The following is a 26,758-nucleotide window of genomic DNA, read 5'->3' as shown; positions in this document are numbered from 1 at the left end:
CAGATGACCACCGTAAAAAAAGTGTAAAAAAAAAGCCATTTTTTGTCATCTTGCGTCACAAAAAGTGTAATAGCAAGCAATCAAACAGTCATATGCACCCCAAAATAGTGCCAATCAAACGTCATCTCATCCCGCAGAAAATGAGACCCTACTTAAGATAATCGCCAAAAAACTTTAAAAAAATATGGCTCTTAGACTATGGAGACACTAAAACTTTTTGTTTTAAAAATGAATTCATTGTGTAAAACTTACATAAATAAAAAAAATTGTATTCATATTAGGTATCGCCGCGTCCGTGACAACCTGCTCTATAAAATTACCACATGATCTAACCTGTCAGATGAATGTTGTAAATAACAAAAAAAAAAAAATTCTTATTACCTTGCCACACAAAAAGTGTAATATAGAGCAACCAAAAATCATGTGCCCTAAACTAGTACCAACAAAACTGCCACCCTATCCCGTAGTTTCTTAGATGGGGTCACTTTTATGTAGTTTCTACTCTAGGGTTGCGTCAGGGGGGCTTCAAATGGGACATGGTGTCAAAAAAAACCAGTCCAGCAAAATCTGCCTTCCAAAAACCATATGGCATTCCTTTCCTTCTGTGCCCTGCCTTGTGCCTGTACAGCAGTTTACGACCACTTATTGGGGGTTTCGTGTAAACGACAGAATCAGGGCCATAAATAATGAGTTTTGTTTGGCTGTTAACCCTTGCTTTGTAACTGGAAAAAAATATTAAAATGGAAAATCTGCCCAAAAAGTGAAATTTTTAAATTGTATCTCTAATTTCCATTAAATATTGTGCAACACCTAAAGGGTTAACAAAGTTAGTAAAATCAGTTTTGAATACCTTGAGGGGTGTAGTTTTAGATGGGGTCACTTTTATGGAGTTTCTACTCTAGGGGTGCATCAGGGAGGCTTTAAATGGGACATGGTGTCAAAAAACCAGTCCAGCAAAACCTGCTTTCCAAAAACCAAGCGGCGCACCTTTCACTCTACGCCCCGCTGTGTGGCCGTACAGTAGTTTACGGCCACACATGGGGTGTTTCTGTAAACAGCAGAGTCAGGGCAATAAAGATAGTCTTGTTTGGCTGTTAACCCTTGCTTTGTTAGTGGAAAAAATGAGTTAAAATGGAAAATTAGGCAAAAAAATTAAATTCTCAAATTTCATCCCCATTTGCCAATAACTCTTGTGCAACAACTAAAGGGTTAATGAAGTTTGTAAAATCAGTTTTGAATACCTTGAGGGTGTAGTTTATAGAATGGGGTCATTTTTGGCTGGTTTCTATTATGTAAGCCTCGCAAAGTGACTTCAGAGCTGTAGTGGTCCCTAAAAATTGGGTTTTTGAAAAATTTCAAGATTTGCTTCTAAACTTCTAAGCCTTGAAACATCCCCAAAAAATTAAATATCATTCCCAAAATAATTCAAACATGAAGTAGACATATGGGCAATGTAAAGTCATCACAATTTGTAGGGGTATTACAGAAGTAGAGAAACAAACTTTGAAATTTGCTAATTTTTCCCAATTTTTGGTAAATTAGGTATTTTTTTATGCAAAAAAAATTATTTTTTTTACTTCATTTTACCTGTGTCATGAAGTACAATATGTGACGAAAAAACAATCTCAGAATGGCCTGAATAAGTCAAAGCGTTTTAAAGTTATCACCACTTAAAGTGACACTGGTCAGATTTGCAAAAAATGGCCTGGTCCTAAGGTGAAATAAGGCTGTGTCCTTAAGGGGTTAAGGTCAGGATGTGCGGCTTGTGTTCAAAACGTCTTCCATCTTCTGGCACTAAACCGCATCGGTTGTTAAATCTGAATCCATGGTTAGTCAGGAAGTTCAATATGCACTGGCCTCCCAGGATGCCATGCACAGTATAGTTTCCTTCCAGGGCTGCCTAAATGCGTGTCGGACCCTCACTGGTCTGATATTGATGATCTATCCTGAGGATGTTATCCATGTCTTTATACCAGACAACCTCTTTAACCCATTCGCTAACAGCGCCGTACTTGTAAGGCTCTGGTGACATGTGTAAACATGGCGCCCACTCGCACGTGCAGCGTGCGCCATGACCGGCAGTTCTGTTTCAAACAGCAGAGACCTGCTGCTAATTACCGTGACCGGCAATAATCCCGAATGCGGTAATTAAAGGCTTTAGCTGCCTTGATTAAAGGGCTTCTGTCTTGTCTTTCGGTGACGTCATTGGCGCAGGCGCACTGAGGGAGTGCTGAGGAGGCGAGCCTCCTTATCTCAGAGTGCCAGCGCCGAATCAACGCAGGCGCGCGATTTTTGAAATGCTGACCCGGCCGGAGGAGGAGATCGCGGCTGGCCCTGTCAATCAACAGAAGGAGGGGGCGGTTTTCTGCGGCTGCTACCAGCAAGTAGACTCCCTACTTGCTGGTAGACAGGTAATTAGCATATCTTTAAAAGTACGTTTTTAGCTAAATCTACTGAACGAAAATTATTAATAACATAATGTATGGCAATATCGCAGGATAGGGATAAGTACACAAATAAAATGAGTTTAGTGGGGTGACAGAAGCCCTTTAAAGTGAGATCACGGCATCTAAACCTTCCTACTGATGCCCCGTGCGGCCACTGTGGGCATCGGTAGTTGCGCTGAACAGTCTCACTGACCGGCTTAGTGTTCATGCTGCAATTCTTATTTTGGCCACCAGATCCCTGATGGAATAAAATTAAAAATTTAAAAACATTATTGGGTCATATGAGCTTAAAAATCCAAAATGTATTTAAAAAAATGTATATAGGCAAGTTAGAATCACCCCTTTTCCGTATATTTAAAAAATACCTAAATAACAATAAATATCATGGGTATCATTACCACTGACAATCCCCATGCTATTAAAATATTTAAAAAAATATCCAATACAGTGAATGGCGTAACGGTAAAAGGGGCAAAATGGCTAATTTGCCATTTTTGTCATTGCTTCTTACCCCAATAAAATGTGATCAAAAGTCGAATATGGTGATGTAAAAAATGTTTATCAAAGTTTACATTTATTTTTACACCATTTAGACATAAAAAAACTAAACATGAGGTATCGTAATTGTACTGACCCAGAGAATGAAGGGCATTGGTCAGTTTTGACGCAAATGAAACTCAGTCTGAACAAAACCTGTAAAATGTTTTTTTTTTTTTTTTTTTTGTAATTCCACCCAATTTGGAGTTTTTTTTTTTTTTTTTTACAGCTTCCCACTACATTTTGTACTAATTAATAGTCGCATTAGAAAGAACTTGTCCTGCAAACAATAAGCCCTCATGTGACCGGAAATATATAAAAGTTATGGCTTAAGGAAAATAAGGAAGAGAAATGGAAACAAAAAAAAATCCAGTATCCTAAGGCCTCGTTCACACTTCAGTGATTTGTGAGCCAAAACCAGGTGCAACTCTAAACACAGAACAGGAGCAGATCTTTCCCTTCTACCTCATGTCTGTGGAGGCTCCACTTCTGGTTTTGGCTCACAAATCACTGATGGAAATCACTGACCAAACACTGAAGTGTGAATGAGGCCTAAGGGTTAATGTAGGCAATTTGGAATGTTTACTGTGAATTTTCTCCAAACATTTTATTTTGAGTTGAATTTTTCTTTGTTTTATCCTTTAAGACAGAATAAGTTCCCTAGGTTAGGTTATTTGGTGGCTTTCCTTTCTGAAAAAAACCCCATTGACCACTTTCTAATGTGTTGCAAGGACTGGTTTAATTGTAAAGATTATTACCGTATTATTCCCCCTATAAGATGAAACTGCCCACAGGACACATCTAGGTTTTAGAAGAGAAAAATAAGAACCACGGCTCAGCCACCAATGTTAATAAGACCCCCAATTAGACCTTAGGTCAGACTCCTAATGTTAGGACCTCTATTCAGAGCTCAGATCAGACCAGCATGTTAAGACACCTATTCAGACCTCACATTAGACAAACTATAAATGCTTCTCCGGCTGCCGCTCTGGGGATCCTGCTCTGGCTCTTATGCCCTGTGCTGTGACCGGATGCCGCACAGTGAGGTCACAGCACGATGACGCAGCGTGTGGCCGAGGAGCAGGAAGCGGTGAGTACAGAGTCTGGGAAGTGCTGCCTTCACCTCTTCCCGGAGCTCTTGTACTAATGAGTGCCTCCATAATGGAAGCGCTCATTAGTATTCAACCCTTAAAATGCACTAAATTTTCTCCCAATTTGGGTTGGGGAGGGGGGGTAGTGCGTCTTGTAAGGCAAAAAATATGGTATGTTAGGAGAGTGTCACGTTTCAGAGAAGAGTGTAATGTGGAGCCCTGAGCTGGTTGAAAATTGGTCATCGAACACCGTAACATGTCATTGTTTTACCTTGTAGACCTGGTGATGACTGGAAGAAGACGTTAAAACTCCCACCAAAAGATCTTCGAATAAAGACTTCGGTAAGACTGCATTTACTTCTGAGACAAATCCTATTAATGGATTTAGGTTATCCAAAATAGCTGGTTTGTTCACATTGACAGTCGCCTGTAAACACACACCAGCATGTGCACTGGCAGCGGTGTATTCCTGTGACATGCTGCAGTTCTTCTACTATGCATTACCCTTGTGCCTCCATGTTTTCGTTGTGAAATGTCTTTTACATCTTGATGGGAATTTTTTCTTTTTCTTTTTTTTCTTTTCTCTATTTCCTCTTGATGAACACATTCATATTGTCTCCAGGATGTCACCTCCACAAAAGGCAATGAGTTTGAAGATTACTGTTTAAAGCGAGAGCTGCTCATGGGGATTTTCGAAATGGGATGGGAGAAACCATCCCCAATTCAGGTTTGAAGAAAAACAAAACAAAAAAACTAAATAGGCTGTTTAGACAGAAAAACAATGGTCTTTACCATGTGACTTTTTTTTTTTTTTCCTAGGAGGAAAGCATTCCTATTGCATTGTCTGGTAGGGATATCTTGGCTAGAGCAAAAAATGGAACTGGCAAGAGTGGAGCCTACCTCATTCCCTTACTTGAACGGATAGATCTAAAGAGAGACTGCATACAAGGTTAGAATCGCTCTACCAAGTAAGGCTGAGTTCACATCACTATTCTCCCCCCCCCCCCCTCTCTTCTGATCCATCATAGGAACAGAAAAATAAAGTAGAACACAGATCCTGTAGAAAAAAGGATCCTGTGCATCAGTTATGCTTATTTGCATCTATATTAGCCATTTCCATCTAAGATCTGTGTTATTTCCTTCTAAAAAAAAAAAAATCTGAGGGAAATGGGTCAAATGGCCACTTTTTTTTTTTTCTTTCTGTTCAGCTGAAAAATAAGTGGTGTGAACTCTCCCTTTGGGAGTCCAAAAATATTCGTCAGCAATATTGTGTAAAAAAAACTTCTCTAATTGTTTTTGCGTTTTTTTTTTTACTCTCCCTTTACAGCAATGGTGATTGTACCCACTCGAGAACTTGCTCTTCAGGTCAGTCAGATCTGCATCCAAGTCAGCAAGCATATGGGTGGAGTCAAAGTGATGGCAACAACCGGAGGCACCAATTTAAGAGATGACATAATGAGGCTGGATGATACAGGTATTTTCTGTTAACTGAAATTGCTCCACTGAGTTGTCATTTAGGCTCCATGCATCCGATCCATATTTTTATTTTTGCCATTCGAATGCGGACACTTTCATTTCAATAGGGCTGGGAAAAAAATGTGGCCCTCAGTCTGTAGATCCTAGAGGCTGTTGTGCAAATAAGATAGAACTTGTCCTATTTTTGTCCATTTTGGGGACAAGAATAGGCAGTTCTACCACAGAGGCTGCGGAAAGTGCAGGATGCAAACGGATACAGTTTTGTGCATGAGCTTAGAGGAGGGTTTTTTGACACGGAACGAATTTTTACTTTTTTTTTGGGTCTTTATCTGACGAGTTAATTAAGGCTCTTGCACCAAATTATGCTAATTCTTAATGTGAACGTGTATTTAGAAAATGACCTATTTTAAATTGAGTTTCTATTTTAATCCTGCAGTTTTCCCAGCAGCCACTAGGCTTAAAATATGTCAATATTTGCTGTGGTAGAGTTCTCTAGGCATGATCTGTGCAGGGGTCAGAAGGGAGCAGACAAGCTGTGATATCACCTTCATTATCTATACATATATTATACCTGTCATTGTAATCCTGCCTGTGGTTACAATGAGATGGCTGCTGAAAAGTTACTAGTACAGAACAAGAATTGACATGTTTTAGTCCTCATGGCCAGTGTGTTAAATAGGGATGAGCAAATCGACTTCGGGTGCAACATCCCAAGTCTATTCGCAAAAGCTTTGTTAGAATACTTTACGGAGCAGGAGCTTTGTTAGAATGTATTGGCTCCGATGAGCCAAAGTTATTGCTTCGCGAAGTCTCGAAAGACTTTGCGCAATAGCTTCATAAATTAATTTGTACTGTAAAAAAACTTTCAAAAGACCTCGAGTTCTGTAAGTTTTTTTACAGTAGAGTTCATTTTTTAAGTTATTAACCCTAGTGGTAACTGCAGGATTTAAAATAGATTTTTTTGTAAATATGGACAGTCATGTGGAAAAAATGTAAATAGGTAATTTTCTTATAAAAAGGTGTTGGCTGCCTCATCAAAAGTTTGCTAAAAGTGCATACAGGGGGGAGTGCGCTCCTTATGATTACACCGGACTCAAATTATGTCAGGTGTATTTATTTTATTTTTTTGTGATCATTGTAGCTGAACAGAGCACTGTTTTTGTATTAAAGACCTGTAGTTATATGCCGCTACTTAGGAAGCGTATTAAGCCGGTAGATCCACTTTAAAATGGGATTTAAATTGTCTTCTGTGACTTTCTAACATTTTCTTTTTATTCCCCGCAGTTCATGTGGTGATTGCTACTCCAGGGAGGATTCTGGATCTTATCAAAAAAGGTGTAGCTAAAGTTGACCACATTCAGATGATAGTTCTGGATGAGGTAATTATTTCTATAACCTTTTCATTGTTAATGGTTCCATCTTGTGCCATAAACAAAATGTTTTCAGCTTTTAATGTGTCCTTTCATTGTTTTTACAGCCCTTAACTTGGGTTGTATACGCAAACAAACAAAAGTGCAAAGATATGAAGTTGTGTGTGTGATCAGAGCTAGTCTACTTGCGCAACAGTTAGTTTTTATTTTGGGGGGGGGGGGGACGGGACGGTGAGGGGGACCTCATATTATCTTCCTTTTATACTGTGTGGTGGGGGGGATCCTAAAAAGTAATCTTCAGCAGTATATATATAATTTTTTATTTTTATCAGGCATTAGCTCAGGGCCCCGATCAGAACTCTTCTTAAGACCCCCAAATCAGACCCCCATGCTAATAAGACTTGAAATTGAATCAGACCTCAGATCGGACAAAAAAAATCAACTTGCTCCTTTTCCCGCTACCACTCCTGATATGCAGCGCTCTTCCTGGCGTGCTTTGCTGTGACCCCATGTCGCACAGTGTAAGGTCACAGCGTGCAGACGTATTCACTGTGCAGAGCCCTGCAGGAGAAGACCAGGGACTGGTGAGTACAGGGAGCGCTACATTCACTGCTCCTTGGTCCTCTCGTACCAACAAGTGCTTCCATAATTCATCCCCTAAGACACACTGACATTTTTCCCCCACTTATATGGCGAAAAATACGGTATGGCTTTTCAGTTATTTTTTTTTCTTCCTAATGTAGTGTATAACTGAGAGAAACTGAATAGACTGCAAGTACCCTGGTTCATATGCATGTGCTGTACGCTGATGTAGTGTGGAGGTTGGATAATTCACTGCTTGTTTTGTTCTTGCTGTCTTTAATCCTTAAATTACCGTTACTTATGTTTTTTATATAGGCGGACAAACTGCTTTCTCAAGATTTTGTGCAGATAATGGAAGATATAATTAGTACGCTACCTAAAAACAGGCAGATTCTTCTTTATTCAGCCACTTTTCCCCTCAGTGTACAGAAATTTATGGTAGGTTTTGTTTTTCTTTGCAGCAGTTGTCGGTTTGAAATGCATATTAATTGAAACCGTAGACTTTTGAGTAAATTTTCACATTGGCCCATAAAAGTCCATCTCAAATACAATTTAAGATGTGAAATGCCAGGAACGGCTCAACCAAGAGTTAGTAAAGACAATTAGTGGTAGTATGAGGTATGATTACAATAAAATGTAATATAATATTTGATTAGTGATTACAGTGAAGGTAACAAAGCATGTAGCAGGAAATTTGACATAAAATAAGATATATTAAATAAAATAAAAAAAATCTAAATTGCAATCCTGGTTTTATAGAGAATACTTGGTGGGAGGTGTCCTTTCCATTCCCTCCATCAATAGTGGATATCTTGTGGACATTATCAGATATCTAATTGATATTTATCTAATTTTTTTACTAGTGGGTACGGCAGGTGATCATCCCACCGCCCAAATAGGCTACCTACAAGGACCCAGGATGACTTTTTTTTTTTTTTTTATAATTGCATGTAGCAAGAAATTTTTGCATAACATTAAGGTAGTTGCCAGCTTTATATTCATGTCCTAGCCTCAGGATAGGTCATCAGCATCTGATCGGCGGGGGTCTGACACCCGGAACCCCTGCTGTTCATCTGTTTGAGAAGGCCGCGGCGCTGCTGCCTTCTCAAATAGCTGATTGGCGATCCTGGGTGTCGGACCCCCTCCGATGAGATGCTGATCTATCCAGAGGATAGAACATCAGTTTAAACAAACTGCAGAACCCCTTTAACCATTGGTTGAGGCGGTCCTGGTATATTAATTTATCTTTCTGACTTTATTGTTGGTATAAAGTGGACGGAGCACAACTGGTGAGACCATTCAAACATACGGTCATCTAAGACACTGCACCTCATAATGGTGGCAGTGATATAATGGTGCAAATCTCCACCTGTGTAGGAGCAGTTGGCTCCGAATTGGAGCTTTAATTATGAACTTGTTGTTCTATGAAAACTAACGCTTGTAGTTTAGCCCATAATTACAAATATTTTTACACTTATTAAAACAAAATTATCCCCAGATACTCTGGAAGTGGTGATCGTATTGTGCCACCTGCCCTTTCTGTTGCATTGAATGTTGACACATTTTGGCTTCTGCAGCTTCTAGATCTCACAGTGCTTAGCAGCTGCAGAAGGCTGTTCTGTGATGTATCTGGTCTGATAACTGATTCTCCAGCCCCTTTCCTCTCCTGAAAGAATTCTAAGCGGATTTGTGACCAAATCAAGAGGTCAGAGGGGCTGCAGAATGAGCTTGTCATTCACAATTCAACAGTATTCTGCAGCTTGCTATGTACCATAAAACAAGCTGCAGAAGCCAGTGTTTAATTACACCCTATAGCAAAAAGGTATTTGGGCCAAAATACATGTAAATGAATATCTAAAAGGGAAAGTTATCCATAGCCTTTAAGGTACTTGGTGTCCTAAATTACAGTATTTTCACAATCGTCCAGTCTGTTAATCTTTGCCATTTCTCCCATTGTAGTCCTCTCATTTGCAAAAACCATATGAAATTAACCTTATGGAGGAACTAACACTGAAGGGGGTAACGCAATACTATGCCTATGTGACAGAAAGGCAAAAAGTTCACTGCCTGAATACACTTTTTTCAAGAGTAAGTATGAATGTCACAATTTTCCTGTATGAAGATGTATGTAAATCAACTTTAGATCTTTTGTGATCAGATCACTGTGGTGTGGAATTTGCATATTCAGAATATAATGGAAAGTAACTACGCGTTGTAACCGTTATAAAACTAGCTTATCTTGTTTCCTGTTTGTACAGTAAGTTATGCAGAAATAATTGCAGTACACAGCTAAAATGTCATGTGGTCGATCTGCTGTGTAAGGATTTACTCAAAGTGGGTTAAGTTTTCACTCCGTAGTGAAAGTACGGAAGCGCTTTTATGTGGCAAAACAGACTTCTGTTAAGCTTGGGTGTTAAAAGTTGGGCACTATATATTGCTGTTTGCACATGTGCTGCCAACAGGCATTATTAAAGCACCAACGCAAATATCCAATGGATTAATCCTTAGGCTACCAGTTTTTTTTTTTTAGTTTTTTTTCTCCTCACCCATGACTGCACCCATGCGACTAAGGCCGAGTTCACACTGAACGTGTGTGACTCGTGCTGCGGCCCGCAAACAGCGGGCCGCAATGCACGATCGCCGGCCGTAGGTCAGCCGCATCGGATCGCGGACCCATTCACTTTAATGGGTCCGCGATCCGCCCGTTCCGCTAAAAGATAGGACATGTTCTATCTTTTTGCGGAACGGAGGTACGGGACGTAACCCCACGGAAGCACTCCGTAGTGCTTCCGAGGGGTCCCGTCCCGTGCGGCCGTTCCGCTATTCCGGATTTGCGGACCCATTGAAGTGAATGGGTCCGCATCCGTGAATCGGAATGCACACGGAACTGTGGCCGTGTATTGCGACCCGCGATTTGCGGGCCGCAATACGGCCACAGATCACACACGTTCGTGTGAACTAAGCCTAAGACAGCCCATCCAGGACAGGAAACCTGAAGAGCTAAAATGGTTCACACCCCCCACCACACCTCAGTTCAGGTTTCCTGTCCTCCAGATAGGAGGTACTGGAGGAGCTCTGGCTCCGACGGTTGCTTGGTTCTCACCTCTGGAGGCTGGGGAGGCCCGGGTCTACTACACCGTAAAGGGACCTATCCCTGGTGGTGTCAGTCTCCTGGGGGAGCAGCTGCCTGAGCCTGCTCTGCCTCCTCCCAAGCCTCATTGGGGAGCCGCTGTGGCCGTGTTCACGCGACTCCTGGTCCATTACAGCGGGGTGCCTGGCGTCCCGCTTCCTAGATGGCGGGGTGTGCTTCTCTCGTGTTCTGTGCATGCGTGCCGGGACGGCCCCTTCCGGCTCAATGATCTCATTGCAGGGCCGTAAGAGGTGTGGGTATCCTCATGCTTTGGATTAGGTGTTTTTGGGCCTAGGGTTAAAAGGAGCTGAGGTGCGTTTTAAAAACTGGCTGCAGGAGAAGGCAGCCAGTCTTGTGTGCACACTGCTGTGCAGGATCTGGGTTTCCACCAGCATGTCGGAACCAGGTGATACAGGGCGCGCCGGCCCACAAGCCCGGTATTGGTCCTAAGGAGTGCGGAAGCTTGACTCTACTACGGGTGAGATTTATTTTCTAATTCATTTTGGCGGTTTTGCTTTATTGTTATAGGTAGCAAAAACACCAAAGAAATAATCTGGAAAGACTAAACATAAAGAATGTGGAGGATGTAGAGTAGCCTTAGCAGCCTCTTATATTAAACCTCTATGTCAAGCATGTATAGATAAGTTGGATATAGAGAAATATCCAGCTTATCCAGAAATATTAAGGCCTTGGTATGGTCAGAAGTTAAATCTTATATTAAATCACTCGGACAGAGTCTCCCAGGGTCTCCAGAAAGGTCTACCTATAATAAGGACTCAGATTCAGATTTTTCTGGGGAAGACCAGGATAGAGAATCCGGCCAGGCCACATCAGATTATTTCTTCTCTTCAGATGATGATTCAGCGAGGGGGGGGCTCTTTTTCCACCAGAAGATACCGAGCCTTTACTTAAAGCTGTTAAAACCACCATGCAAAAGTTTTTTTAACAGCAAAAAGAAAAAAAAAAAAGGAAAAAAACCCACCATGCAATTAGAGGATGTAAAACAACCTAAATCTATTGCTGACCAGTTTTTTGAGGGTCTCGGCCCTAAAAGGCATAGTTTTCCCTGTTCGTAAAAATATGGAAGCCCTTATCAGAAAAGAATGGAAAAATTCTGCTCTAAAATTTTTCATTCCTAATTTTGTAAAAATAAAATATCTGTAAGGAGTCAGTAGCAGGTGTCTGGGACAGAGCCCCCACGGTAGATGCCTTGGTAGCTGAAATAGCCCAAAAATCTGCTCTACAATTTGATGACTTGGGCTGCTTAGGAGATCGGTTAGATAAAAAAAGCAGACGTCTATCTTAGACTTGCTTGGGAGTCTGCTACAACAAGTCTTAGGCTGGCCATTGCCGCCTCTTGGGTCTCCAGGTCCTTAACCTTATTGTTAGATCAGCTGGAGTTGCATATTAAGGACAAAAGACCTAGAGAGGAATTACTATCTTTCCTCCCTACCTTTTCTAAAGCCACAGACTTTCTGGCGGACGCCTCTGCTGATGTGATCAGTTTTTCTGCCAGAGCAGCTGCCATGTCGAACGCAGCTAGATGGGCTATCTGGCTTAAATCACGTAAGGGGGATCAGGGTTCTAAGTCTAGAGTTTGCTCTCTTCCATGTGAGGGTTCTAGGTTGTTTGGTTCCTCACTTGATGAAATCCTGGAGAGGGCCCCAGATAAGAGGTGTTTCCCGGTTCCTCAGAAAGCTTCCTTTTGTAAATCCCAGGCCAGTTTTAAAAGACAAGGGAGTAGGCAGGGTGACAGAGATGGGGAGAAATTTCCTAAAAGATCTAGGGTTTTGTTCAACCCCCAGGACAATGGACCATAGGACAAACAATGATGCCAGATCTCAGGTGGAGGGAGGGGGACTGACTGTCTGTCTCAGTTTCTCCCAGCCTGGAGGGCCATTTCTCAGAACAAATGGATCTTAAGTGTGATAAGAATTCCAGCCGGAATCCATTTTCTTTCTCATCCACCAGATTATTTTTTTGCCCAGACAGCTTGTCCCAAAAATCCAGAAAGAAGAAATGCTTTGGAGTTAGAAGTTAACTCCCTCTTGGACAAAGGGGTAGTTTGCCCGGTTCCCAAAACAGAGGGGCAAAGGGTTTTATTCCCCTCCTATTCTTGGTTAAGAAACCCAATGGAACATTCAGAGTGATTTCAAATCTAAAAAGAAATAAACAAATCTCTGGTTTACAATTTTTTTTTTTTGTATGAAGATGATAAAATCAACTGTAAATCTCCTCTTCCAGGATTGCTGGATGGCAAGCTTGAATCTGGAGGATGCATATTACCATGTTCCAATCCATGCTTTCTCCCAAAAGTTTTTAAGAACAGCAGTCTGGGTCCAGGGAGAGTTACTGCATCTCCAATACAGAGTGCTGCTCTTTGGGGGTTTCTCAGGCTCCCAAAGTCTTTACCAAAGTAGTAGCAGAAGAAGCGGCTTTTGTAAGATTGTCTGTTTTTAAAGTCTCAATCAAAAGAGGCTAGAAAAAGATATAAAATTCCTCTGCTCCACTTTGCAAAATCTAGGATAAAAATAAATTGGAAAAAAATCATACCAAATCCCTTCTCAAGTTTGCATTTTCTTAGGAATTCAGCTGGACTCCCATTTGCAAGAAGTTTTCTTCTGCTTCCAAGGAAGGAGTCAATTAGGGAACAAGTGTGGTCAGTCTTCCTTTCTTAACAGTGTACTTTCAGGGAAGCGATGGCAGTGCTTGGGCAGATGACCTCAGCGATTCCAGCAGTACCTTATGCACAGATCCACTCCAGAGAGCTTCAAGCAAACCTCCTAAAATCATGGGACTGTGCTCCCCTTATTCCTTGGATCAGAGTTTCCACCTTTCTTCAAAGACAAGACTGTCCCTGCTGTGGTGGACAATTCCAGAGAATCTATCTGCAGGATAGAGAGAAGGATTTTTGTTAGGCTACTTTCACACTAGCGTTCGGGTGTCCGCTTGTGAGCGCACAAGCGGCCCCAAACGCATCCGTCCAGCCCTAATGCATTCTGAGTGGATGCCGATCCGCTCAGAATGCATCAGTCTGGCAGCGTTCAGCCTCTGCTCAGCAGGCGGACACCTGAACGCTGCTTGCAGCGTTCGGGTGTCCGTCTGGCCGTGCGGAGGCAAGCGGATCCGTCCAGACTTACAATGTAAGTCAATGGGGACGGATCCGTTTGAATATGACACACTATAGCTTAATTTTCAAACTGATCCATTGACTTTCAATGTAAAGTCTGGACGGATCCGTCTGAGACTACTTTCACACTTAGAAATTTTTTAACAATATATTGCAGACGGATCCGTTCCGAACGCAAGTGTGAAAGTAGCCTTAGCAGTGCATCTGAAGGGCAAGGAGAACGTCATAGCAGACTTCCTAAGTAGAGTCTCCTTAAAACAAGGAGAATGGTGTCTAAACAAATACTTTTTTTGCAAATAGTTCAGAGGTATGGTTTTCCCACAGTGGACCTTTTTGCCTCAGAAGCCAACAGAAAATTAGAGGGGTTCGTCTCCCTCAACCATTTGGACGGCTCGTTAGCAATAGACGGGTTAGCACAGGAGTTGGGGTATGCCTTCCCTCTATTTTTGCCTTATTCCCCAAGTATTGAACAAAATAGAAAGAGAGGGGGGCCTCGGTTATCCTGATGGCTCCAATGTGGCCCTGGTACTCCAGTCTGCTAAAGTTGGCAGAGTTTCCATGGCCCCTTCCATTGAAAGAGTCCATCCCAGCCCAGAAATTCTCCGTCTCTCGTTGTGGATTTTGAAAGGGAAGTTTGGTCTAGATGGGGATTATCTGCCAAAGTAGTCTCCACTATGCTGAAGAGTAGGAAGGTGGTTACCTCAAGAAAATATAACGTTTGGAATGTTTAAGCCTTCTTCAGACCCTTTGAAGTCTCCTGAAATACCAAAGATCCTAGAGTTTTTGCAATCAGTGCTAGACCGGAATCTTAAAGCGTCTACATTGAAAGTCCAGGTAGCTGCTTTAAGTTATTTTTGATTCCAGATTAGCAGATTATCCATGGATTAAAAGATTCTTGTCGGCAGCATCAAGTGCACCCTTCTTAAGACCCTTGTCTCCCCCCTGGGATTTGAATACTGTCCTTTTGGCCCCATCGCAAAAGCCATTTGAACCATTAAGTGAGATTTCTATTAAAATGCTTACTTTCAAAATGGCCTTCCTTTTAGCTATGACATCTGCTAGGCGGGTTTCGGAAATTCAGGCTTTCTCTGCCTTTCCTCGCTATACTACCATTTTAGAGGACAAGATGATTATTAGACCACTTTCAGCCTAAGGTGGTCTCTGATTTTCATAGAAGTCAGGATGTGATTCTTCCCTCCTGTCTAAATCCAACCAATATGTTAGAAGAAAGATTCCATTGCCTGGATGTCAAAGGTGTTTAGTATTTTACCTAGACTCCACATCATCTTGGCAAATAGATGAGAATCCCCTTATTCAGTTTTTGGGTAAAGTTAGAGGGCGCAAAGTCTCTACTAGGGTTATTGCTAGATGGGTAAGGAATTATATTTCCCTGGCTTATTCGTCCCTTAACCTAAATCCTCCTTCGGGGCTAATTCCACCAAATCTGTGGCTGCATCTTGGGCTTAGAGCAGATGCTTCTCTGGCCCAGATATGCAGAGCTGCTACTTGGAGCTCTCCCCATACCTTTTTTTAGACATTGCAGACTGCATCTTGACTCCGATGCAGCCTTTGGGAGAAAAGTGCTACAAGCTGCAGTTGTCGTCGTCCCCCCTTCCCCCAATTTCTTTATCTTAGTTTATTCTCGCAGTCATAGGTGAGGGTCTGTTTTTAAGAATCACTGAGGTGTGGTGGGGGGTGTGAACCATTTTATCTCTTTGGGTTTCCTGTCCTGGATGGGAGGTACTAGTCGCATGTGTTTCGTAGGAGGGCTTGTTTTTTGCAGGACAAGTTGTAATTTCTAATGCCACCTTTTATTATGGCATACAATCTAGTGGGAAGCCGGAAAAAAAATTACAAATGGGGTGGAATTTGAAAAAAAACAACTCCACAGTTTTACTTCCCTTGGTGTTACTAACTAATATATATATATATATATATATATATATATATATATATATATATATATATATATATATATATATAATTAGTTAGTATAAAAAAAAAATTACTTTGAGGAAAATAAATTTTTTAATCACCATATTCTGACCCCCCTAACTTTTAGTGTTACATCTAGTGAGCTGTGTGGGGGCTCCATATTCATTTTTTTTTTTTTTTTGCAGGACAAACTGTAGTTTTATTAATACCATTTTGTAGTGTGTGTGACTTTGATCACATTTTGCCATTTTTTTGGGGGGGTAAGAGAAGCAATGAAAAAATGGCAAATTTTAATACGGGCGATTTCGGTCACGGTGATGCCTATGATGTTTGTTTTGTTATGTATTTTATTATACGGAAAGGGGGGGTGATTAAAACTTTTTATTTTTTATATATATTTTTAAAGATTTTTTTATTTTTTTACTTGTTATTTTGAAGCTCATATTTTAGCCTACAAAATCCAATTGTTTGTTTTTAATTCTGAACATTCATGGATTTTATTTCCATTTAAATTGCAGAATTGCTCATTTCCTATGTTGGCCTGCCACCTGCTGGCCAAAATAATTGCAGCTTAAATGCACTAGGTCTCTTCAGTGAGACGCATCGTATTTAAATCAATTACCGGCATCCTCATTGGCAGCAGAGGATGCTGGTAAGAAGCTTCTGGGTTTTTCACCCTTTAGATGCTGTGATATCACTCGATCACTGCATCTAAAGGCTTTAATTACTGCGATCAGCATTATTGCTGGTCGCGGTAATTGGCTGCGGGTTACTGCTGTTTGAAACAGCAGAGACCTGCCAGCCATGACGCCCGCTGCACATGCAGATCTGCATACTTCCCAGCGCTGCTTTCTAAAGATGGTTACTGGTGGATGGTCCCATCCAAAACCTGGTTTCTACTGGCCTGTGGTGGAGGGCATATTTGTTATATAAAATACACACAATGCTGCAATCCATCATATATAGTTTCAGGACCAGTGTACACAGCTTGTGGACAGCATGCTGCTCCTTAGTGTTGTCACCCAGCTTTCCCAGCACCCCAAACAAAGGTCTGTTTTTTAAAGTGTTTTTATCACTAAATGGTAATCCAACAGTCTGGGAAAGCTGGGTAACAGCGGTCATACTTTGCACATATATGCAGAATATACAATAGTACATATACAGTGCTCCCCTATTTAGTATATAGAGTATAAAAATGTCAGGGCTACAATGAGTGTGCTTCATGTCCAGTCTGGTCTGCCTGAAGTTAGAGGAGCTGAGAGGGGACTTCAGGATGAGAGGAGGTGCGGGGCTCAGTCACAATGGGTGCGGCTGGGCTCCACTAACTGCCAGGACAGCCCCTTGGGCTTTTTTCACAGTGTAAGGGCTCATGCACACGACCGTATGTATTTTGTGGTCCGCAAAAAATGAATCCGCAAAAAATATGGATGACATCTGTCTGCATTCCGTATTTTGTGGAACGGAACAGCTGGCCCCTAATAGAACAGTCCTATCCTTGTCTGTGATGCTGGCAATAGGACATGTTCTATTTTTTTGCGGAACGGAAATACAGACATCACAGCATTCATATGAGACAAGTATATTTCTAACATACTCAAGGAGACCTCCATTAACCTGTTGGCAGCTTAATATGAAAAATCGTGCTGACTAGTGTTGAGCGAATTTCTGTTTAAGTTCGCAGTACAAGGTTCGGGTTATCTGAGTTCAGTTATGGATTCCGCTACTACAGACCATAAGTTACAGTCCGTGGTAGCGGAATCCATAACAGAATTCTTGGATAACCTGAACCCGAACCTTGTACTGCGAACTTGAAAACAGAAGTTCGCTCACCCCTAGTGCTGAGTGAATCCCTTTCAACTGTGAGGGTTTCTATTGAATGACTGCAAGCAGAGAGAGTCCTATTTTCAGCTTACTGTAGAATAAAACAGTTTTCTGGTGAAACCGGAATCTCCCTTTTAAATCTGCTTCTGCCACAAAAGTGATATTAAGAGCAAGTGGAAATGGGGCAGTCGATATCATGGCTACCACGTGCGGCACTTGGTTTGTGTGATAACCTATAATGCAGTCACCTGTATTCTGAAACTGCACGATAATTGTACGCTTGATGTTACATTAATGTATCTTGCAATTTTATTTTATAGCTCCAGATAAATCAGTCCATAATCTTCTGCAACTCCTCTCAGCGGGTGGAGCTCTTGGCCAAGAAAATCTCTCAGTTGGGCTATTCCTGCTTCTATATCCATGCTAAGATGAGACAGGTTTGTTCATATTAGCTTTCCCCCCCCCCCCCCCCCAGTATTGTATGTTTAACTTCTCTGCATATTGAGAATCCTGTTAGTGGTCTCCAGTGCTTTAGAGGGGAGGATCGAAGGCAGTATTGCACTCAGATAAAAATACTACATTTTGTCTATGTAGTATTTGCTTGAGGGAGTGGCACCTTCAAGTGTGAATGTGCACCTACTTTATCTTGGGATTAGCATTCCTCTGCACTTTTGCCCTTCCTATCCAATAGAGCCCCTTGATTAGGTGGTACATATGGCTGTGCTTGCTCCTCCTCCCATTGGTTGCTTGATGCACATGGAGGTGACTAGGAGCAGCACACCATATGTGCGGTGTCTGCGCTCCTGAACATAGAAGCCCAATGGCTTAGGTAGGTTTAGCGTAGGACCCGCCTGACCTGAGACCACCTTGGCGCTTGGTAGGCGGGCTCAGATGTGTTTTGATCAAAATATATTGGCTAAGTGTCTCAGATATTATCATATCAGAGTGAGGACTTTGTCCATATATATACTTTACTAAGTGCATTATTATCTTATTTCTGTGATTTTCTTCAATAGTATCTCACTGGCATCCAGGGCTTCAAAAACTTTGCTGAAAACTAATTTGCTTTGCTCACTTGTTCCAGTCACTGCGCCACCAGTGATAATTAACGTCTAATACAGATACCAGAGGTGGGTGCCGGCAGCAGAATCACATAGCCAGCACCCGGCCTCTATGACAGAGCTACGATCAGCAGCAGTTAACCCCTCAGTCCCTCCCCTCCTCCTCCACACCTCTTTCTCTCCTCATTGGCAGCAACGACACAGGGGAGTGGGGGGAGAGTGACTCCTTCTCCCATGTGCTGCTGAGGGAATATGGCACGCGCGCTGATAGCAGCGCACTCCATTTTCTGATACTAGGCTGCACAGTAGCGCAGCCTAGTATCTGTAAAAGGCAAATCCCGGTATCTAATTGATACCGGTACAAAAGTATCGATTTGGGTATTGATAATTCGATACCTGGTGCAACCTTAGATCATGCATTGTCGGATACTATAATGGGGGACTAGCGGAGATCTGGCTGCAACCTGGCAAACAGGCTTTCGTCCGGCAGATTCTTGCCGGGTTGTGGCTGGATCTCCGCCGGTACCCATTAGTCAATGGTTCTGGTCGGCAACTCAGAAGCTTCCAGCAATGCAGAGTTCCGGCAGCCAGTTCCCTGCCAGATCTAAAAGCGCTGTTGTGGAACTAGCCTCATGTGGTGGGTGTAAATGGTACTATAGCGCATGCTCTCATCCAGTCAGGATAAGGCTACTTTCACACTGCCGTTTCAGGGTCTGCCTGTGAGATCTGTTTCAAGGCTCTCACAAGCGGCCCCAAATGGATCATTTTCACCCCAGTGCATTCTGAATGGATGCGGATCCGTTCAGAATGCATCAGTTTGACTCCGTTCCGCCTCCATTCTGCTCTGGAGGCAGACACCAGCGTTCTGGCGGTGCGGAGCCATACGGATCCGTCCTGACTTACAATGTAAGTCAATGGACGGATCTGTTTACATTGACGCAATATTGGTGCAATTGTAAACGGATCCGTCCCCCATTGACTTTCACTACAAAGTCAGGACTGATCCGTTTGACTTACACTTAAAGCCAGATATATCATTAGCTCAAGTCAGACTTTAATAGAACATGCGACTTTTTCGTAAAGATGTGCGACTTTTGTAAAGCTGCTTACTGACGGATAAACTGCTACCGTCAAACCACATTTATTAGTCTTAAAGGGCCGATCACAAATCTGACTTGGCTAAAACTGACTTTAGCCATATGTGAAAGTGGAGTGAGCTGTCAGTCATGATAAATCTGTCCCTTAGACTTTTTTTTTTAAGTGTATGCAGACGGATCTGTACTGAAAGGATACCATTGTTTGCATTTATATCAAAATGGACTGAACAAACCTAATGATTTTACAGTTACTTAATATTTAGAACTTATCCTAAAAATGTTGACGTGAGAACTTGGGCTACTTTCACACCTGCGCTAGGTCCGAATCAGTCTGTGCAGATACCAGACGGATCTGCACCTAGCGCAGGTGTGAAAGTAGCCCAAGTCCTCACGTCAACATTTTTAGGATAAGTTCTAAATATTAAGTTACTGTAAAATCATTAGGTTTGTTCAGTATATTTTGATAAGTTCTACGTTGCTACCTGCAGACAGGTCTTTACCAGACCGGTGGACTGTCCGGACAAGTAAGGCTCTCATACTCCTGCATTTTTCAATTCACAGGAACACAGGAATAGAGTGTTCCATGATTTCAGGAATGGATTGTGCCGTAACCTTGTTTGCACTGGTAAGATACGTGCCCTCTCATCCCCCCCCCCCCCCCCCCCCACCTCAGCTGAGTTTGCTGTGCATTTTCTGTTCAACGTGTGACCCTTTCTTCCAGATTTGTTTACCCGTGGTATTGATATCCAAGCTGTGAATGTGGTGATAAACTTTGACTTTCCAAAGCTGGCAGAGACCTATCTTCATCGCATAGGCAGATCAGGTAAGAAGTGATGGACTCCAGTAGGGCTGCAGTAAACGAATATTTTAGCAAGAGTATTCTATCGATTATTTTTTGCGAATACTCAATTAATCTAAGAAAAACCTTAAAATAACATATTCCTTTATAAAAACTATTTAGTTATTACAGTATATAGTATACTCCAGCAGGCTGTTCTTCTGCCAGAATGTGTATCTAAGGTTATGTTGTGAACTCTGGCAGTATGTTCCAGTGGAGGACCAGACTGCCGGAGTTCACTGGCTGCCATGATGTCCCCAGTGCCTCCATGCCATCCACCATGTCCCCCACTCCCCAAATCAGCCCCTTCATGCTAAATCACAGGTGCCCCCTTTAACGCCACCCCGTGCCAATAACTTTATACATACCAAATCACACCTGTGATGCATGCCTGCAGTTTGTTGCCCCTCAGGGAGGTCTTTGTACTCCCCCCTTCATTTTTCAATACTGCTCATATATTATATTAGTTTTCATACTTCAATGGTTTTTCTTTTTCAGGTCGCTTTGGCCATCTTGGACTTGCCATTAATTTGATCACCTACGATGACAGATTTAACCTTAAAAGTATTGAAGAACAGTTGGGAACAGAAATCAAGCCCATACCCAGCAGTATCGACAAAAGCCTGTACGTGGCAGAATATCACAGCGAAACTGGAGAAGAGAAGCGTTAATCTGCATGTGAGTTTTTGAAAAAAAATATTATTTTTTTTAAACCCAAGGCTTGTGGCGTTAAAGGGCATCGGTCAGCAGGTTTGTACCTCTAAAACTTGTCTGTTGGTCCCATGTTCATATGTGCCCGCATTGCTGAGAAACATGTTTTAATATCTGCAAATGAGCCTCTAGGAGCAACGGGGGTGTTACCATTACACCTAGAGGCTCTGCTCTCTCTACAACTGCCTCCTCCTCTGACAGGGCCAGGCAGTGTAAAAGTGATCATGTCTGCCCAGTGCTGTCAAAGTGCAATCAAAGTACATAAGGCACGGCAGTTGCAGAGAGAGCTGAGCCTCTAGGTGTAATGGAAACGCTCCTGCTTGCTCCTAGAAGCTCACTTGCATATATTAAAACATAATTTTCTCAGCAAGGAGGTCTCATGAACATGGGACCAACACAGATGTCTTCAGTTGCCAAGTGCACATGGAACAGGTCAGCCAGTGTCATAGGTACAAAACTGCTGACAGATGCCCTTAAGCAAATGTCTCCTGTTTTTCCACACTGACTCTATTATAAATGGCTTGTATTTAATTAGTAATGGCAAATTTACTGTAGCAAAATCACCATCGAGTAGTCGGGCTGCTTGGGCTGCTTTTTGGGCGTAGTTTCTGGGCAAATTTTTGCTTCATTTTAAAGCTGCTGTTTGTAAATGTTCATCTGCAACTTAGGGCTCATGTACACGGATGCTGACCGCCTCTTTTGCAGCCCCAATCCGGATCAGTTGCAAACAAAAGACTGTTGTGTGCAGGAGCCCTTACTCCAACTTGACAGCCTTGGGTTACATTGGGTTATATAGGGATGATTCTTAACTTCACTACCATAATTTTTATTGTTTTCAGAAGAAAAAGAACATGTAAGTGTTACATACAGAGTACAAAATGTATGTTTTGTCTGTAGTATTAACAATCATTATAAATCTTATTATATACTCTGCATGGTGTCATCATTTTCAACATAGTAATTAACAGAGCAGGTTATATAAACATTACTATAAGTAACATTGGGAGAATAAAGGGAAGGAAATAGAGATTAAGGAGGGGGGAGGGTAAGTGACAAGGAGTGTTAAGTACATCTGAGCCTTACCTATGCTGTGTTAAATTTGGAGTGAAGCCAACAATCCCATGCAAGTTTAAACTTAGCTCATTTGTTGGATATGGAAGCATTGAACATTTCGCATAGACAGTTGTTATTAACAGCATTTATAATTTCCGTCAGTGGAGGAGGGTTTGGATTATTCCAATAGTAGGCAATTTTCATTCTAGTAGCCACTATTACATGAGTGACAACTACTCTAATAGTTTGAGGAAATAAGTCTAAATCAACAGTGTAAGGCCTGAGCTATAGATGGTGATATTTGGATATTACATATTTGAGTAAGAATTCGATTAATTGAGTTCCAGACCGGTTTGATGTCTCTGCATTCCCACCATGTGTTAACCGAAGTAAAATTCCACAGTGGATTCTTAAGATGAGCGGCTCATGACCTTTTTTTTCTTTTTTCTGTTGCAGGCTTTAACTGACCCCCAGAAGAGTTTGACCATGCATCCTTTTTTGTTGAGGGTTTCTTTCCCACTCACCTGCCTCATCATTTTTTCCCCTCTGCCTTCTGGAACATTTACCAGCATAATTTCAAACCTAAAGATATTTTTCAATTTTTTTTTTTTTTTTACCCCATTGTTTGCACTGTGCACCCACAGGATTCATGTTGTTGCACTTAATTTTTCACGCTTTATTCCCTTGGAAGAAGAGGAGAGTCTTGGAATTTGCTATTCGATTTACTGCTGAAGACCCTTGCACTATTATAGGCTTTTCATATGTGTGCACTCCCCAGACCCATTTACTCTCACCTGGTTCAGTGATGCAATACTGCGTTTCGGTCCCTTCTCTTAGAGGTTACAAGTACTTAACACCAGTGGGTTTTTTGTGCATAGTCTTGTGGCAGTGTGGAGTTCACGTCTAATATGTTATTTTTTATTTTTTTTCTCTCCCCATAAAGCGAACTGTTTTACGTGTGCAAAGTGCCTTATGCTACAAGACCATTCAAGGTTCTCTTCACTGCAGCCCTTACGAGACAATACACTTCCTTTGCGTTTATTTTTTTTGTTTTTTTTTTACCACATCTAACATCTGCAGATCACTAAGCTGGTGCTTTCCGATCAAAACTGCTAGCCCTGAAAATCTTCCACTTGTATATTTGTCCCCTCACTAATTTCATCTGGAATGCGAGTGATTTGCCTGTACGGGGGTTCCAGTAGCTTGTAAATAGGTACCTGGTCATTACACAGGCAAAAAAAAAAGCCAATCAGAAAACAGGCTATAAAGTGCAAGTTCCAGACACTTATTCAACGTCCTTAAGGCAGATGCTGGTTTAGGTTTTGTTTCCAGTTAAACACTAATTGGGGTGTTTTTTTTTTTTTTTTTTTCTCTTTCCAATTTGCAGCAAGATATGATTTCAGATTTTTTTCCAAAGCCATACCCCCTCTAAAGAAAAATTAAAGAATTCCCTTGCATGAGGGGTATGGGGGTAATCTTAAGAAACTTGTGTATACTTGTATAAAAATGTAAATAATTTGGTTGGGGGGGTGGGAGGGGTGGAAGAATTTTTTTTATTTTTTTTGTTTATGATGGTTTGTTGAAGGTTTCTTTGTGTTTTTAGGATTGCAGCTTAAGTTGAGAGAGGTTCAGTTCATGGCGACATTTTAGAGAGCGGTCTGAAATTGAGGAGGGTAACGTACAATCCAGTGTTCCAATACGGATTGAGTCATTTGACTTGTGTGGATTTTCCTCCTCTGTCTCTACTTTGTTAGACCGCCCATGCGAAAAAAAATATGTATAAATCGATGGGAGCTGGGGGGGTGAAGAAGCCACGTGTCGTTCTTGGATAGTGGCACATTTTTTAAAATATATTTTTTTTTTTGGGTGGACAGATGGGAAATGTTAATTTGAACTGAGCCTCTCCCAGCATGCTAGATGCTCGGCCTTATCTACAGGCAAAGTGAGTGAGGAACCATCACTTGTTGATTTTAGTTTGTGTCCCTATATTTGAGCCACCTGGATCGCGCGGTATTCGTCATGCCCATAATAAAGCATGTCCCATTGTTTAGTTGAAGCTGGCTAGCACAGACTCTAGCATTTAATATTGCACATCCAGGTGCACGTAGAAGCACATTTACTTGTTAAAAAAATAACACATTTGGATCCCGAACCTTCAGTAAAGCACGAGGACAATTGGCATAAAAAAAAATAATTGTTAGCAAAGGGGGTAGATTATTTAATATTTCTATTTAAAATTTACTTGATTGCTCTGCTACTGAAGGAGGTTATTGGGTAATCTGTTTCATGTGGGGTCATGGGGCAATAAGTGACTTCCTCTTGCCCAGTTCTATTTGTACTGCAGCTGCCATTGTGCAAATTCGGTGCCGCCGCACTTTGTGAAATGCGGTGTTATGCTGGTGCTAAATCCATGATCCTTATATGAAGGGATATCCATTTATTTAAAAAAAAAAAACACAAAAAACCCATGCTAGAAGTGTCAATTCCCTGTACATGCGTTTTACACTGCACAGGAGGAATTGACTTGTCAAGCGCCATTGGAATTCGGTGGGCAGCGCTTTGGAAAAAGCTGTCGCAGTTCAGGTGCTTGTTACACTATAAATCGGCGCAGAAAAAAAAATTGAAAGATGCTCCGAAATACAAAAAATAAATAAAAATTTGAATCCTTTTTTTCCTTATGTATAAAATACCTCAATCTTTATTGGTTGCAGTCTTCCAAGCTTTGGCAGAAATCCCAATATGCATCTTGCAAGTGAACATGACTGCAATTAAGCGCAAATTGGCAGCATGAGTTGCGGAGTTGATTCCAGGTCTGCCTGAGGAGCTTCCAAAACCATACCGTATTGTACGGCTACCTTATACTACAAAAATTTAAATTGCTGAATTGGATTAATCCCAATGTTGGTTATGGGAGCAAGGAATATTTTTTTTTCCCAAATTTTTTTTCAGTTTATTTTTTTTTTGTTTCCTCCCGGAATGAGATGGGAGCATCTTTCAATTGTAGTGCTAAAATGTTGTAAGCATTCATTACGGAGCATTCGGTTCCGGGCTAGGTATTACTGTTCAGTGCTGAGACAGGTTCTCGTCTCAGCATTGAACAGGTTTGGCATCTCATTCTGTTTTTTTGTTTTTTTTTTGTTTGTTTTTTGGGGAGGGGGGGGGGGGTCTGGGATATGGTTAGGAGCTGAACTTAAACATATTGGGATCAGTTTAGAAATTTGCATTTTTTATTTTTTTCCATTTTCAAATCTGAAGTGACTCCATTGAGAAGAGTGAAATGGTACCAATGAACTTTTATTTTTCTTTAAAGAAAATCTAAAAAACATGCGAGCAATGGGATACCTTGGTTCTCTTATTTTTCGGTTTACTGACTAAACAGCGAGAACTCCTTAAAACCCTCCTTATGTGGAGAAGCAAAAAAATAAATTGTTCCTAATATGTTTTGTCAGATCTAATGGGCCAAGATGTGGGTAGGTACAGCAACTAGTTTGTACCCTTAATTTGGTGGGCGGGGGGGGGGGGGGGGGCAATAACCATTTGTATGTCAACAGTTTACGCAAAGCAGTTTAACATCTGATGGCAGACAAATTGTGAACCCTGATTTCAGCACCGTATCCTCCTGGTGCTGCAGTCCTGCGGAATAGCAGCCACAAGAGGATACAAATGCCATTTTCCAATCAAATTTCTGTGATTTGGTAGCCGCTTAGCTGCAACCACTGGACAATGAGTCTGAGTCCTGAAGCGGAATGACTTCTCCATCAGGAGTTAACTAAGCCGCTACCATCACTGCTTCCTATAGAACATGAGAAAATGGCCCAGTGGGATATTTTATTTTTTTCTGATTCTTTGTTGGTTAAGACGGTCAGACCGATGTATGGAAGAGAAATCTGGAGGTTGTTTTTCTGTTATCTTAATAAATTCCCACTGGAAATCACATTTTTGTATTTTCTTTGTTGTATGCGTCAGCTCTATTACAGACAAACCTACATTTGGTAGGTTGTGGTAATTCATTTCAAAACCAGAAAATGCTGCGGCCAGAGGTTGGTTTAGGGCTCTTTCATGGGAGAGGATGCCGTGTGGGTAATCAGCTGCGTGAAAGAGCCAAACCCCGCTCCGGACAGCAGAGACACTGAGCGTTAACATGATTGATAATGCCCTTTGCCTCTGATCTTTATACTACAAAATCACGGTGGCAACTTTATCACTGTGATTTTGTAGTAAAAGGTCAGTTACAGAGCATTATCAATCATGTTAATGCTCCATGTCTTAAACTGTCTGCAGCAGGGTTTGCCATTCTTTCACGCAGCGGATTACATGCACGGCATCCTCTCGTGTGAAAAAGCCCTTACTCCTGTGAGTGCGAGCTGAGAATTTGCAAAAATACTTGTGGAATATGCACGGGGCAGTTTATGGACACTACCACTATTTAGATTGACTACTCAACACACGTCTGCTTTATGTAGATCTTTCTTCTGCAAA

The 26,758-nt window shown here is 41.6% G+C and overlaps 1 protein-coding gene across 1 annotated transcript in view; it reads left to right on the top strand.

The window, feature by feature from the left end:
• DDX6 (DEAD-box helicase 6) overlaps window positions 1–26,213 on the top strand; it is a 38,520-nt gene extending 12,307 nt beyond the window's left edge. The window contains exons 3-14 of the mRNA XM_044289090.1: window positions 4,354–4,417; window positions 4,698–4,802; window positions 4,895–5,024; window positions 5,403–5,549; window positions 6,836–6,930; window positions 7,819–7,941; window positions 9,463–9,591; window positions 17,840–17,956; window positions 20,239–20,302; window positions 20,399–20,500; window positions 21,014–21,193; window positions 22,736–26,213. Coding sequence (XP_044145025.1) covers window positions 4,354–4,417; window positions 4,698–4,802; window positions 4,895–5,024; window positions 5,403–5,549; window positions 6,836–6,930; window positions 7,819–7,941; window positions 9,463–9,591; window positions 17,840–17,956; window positions 20,239–20,302; window positions 20,399–20,500; window positions 21,014–21,186 — 1,249 coding nt within the window. The 3' untranslated portion in view covers window positions 21,187–21,193; window positions 22,736–26,213. The remainder of the gene's footprint in view (window positions 1–4,353; window positions 4,418–4,697; window positions 4,803–4,894; window positions 5,025–5,402; window positions 5,550–6,835; window positions 6,931–7,818; window positions 7,942–9,462; window positions 9,592–17,839; window positions 17,957–20,238; window positions 20,303–20,398; window positions 20,501–21,013; window positions 21,194–22,735) is intronic.
• Window positions 26,214–26,758: the final 545 nt, after the last annotated feature.

The sequence above is a fragment of the Bufo gargarizans genome, chromosome 4, assembly GCF_014858855.1.
Source record: "Bufo gargarizans isolate SCDJY-AF-19 chromosome 4, ASM1485885v1, whole genome shotgun sequence".
NCBI classification, from domain to species: domain Eukaryota; kingdom Metazoa; phylum Chordata; class Amphibia; order Anura; family Bufonidae; genus Bufo; species Bufo gargarizans.
Note: the sequence above shows the minus strand (reverse complement) of the source record. Positions and strands in the feature narration are given on the sequence as shown.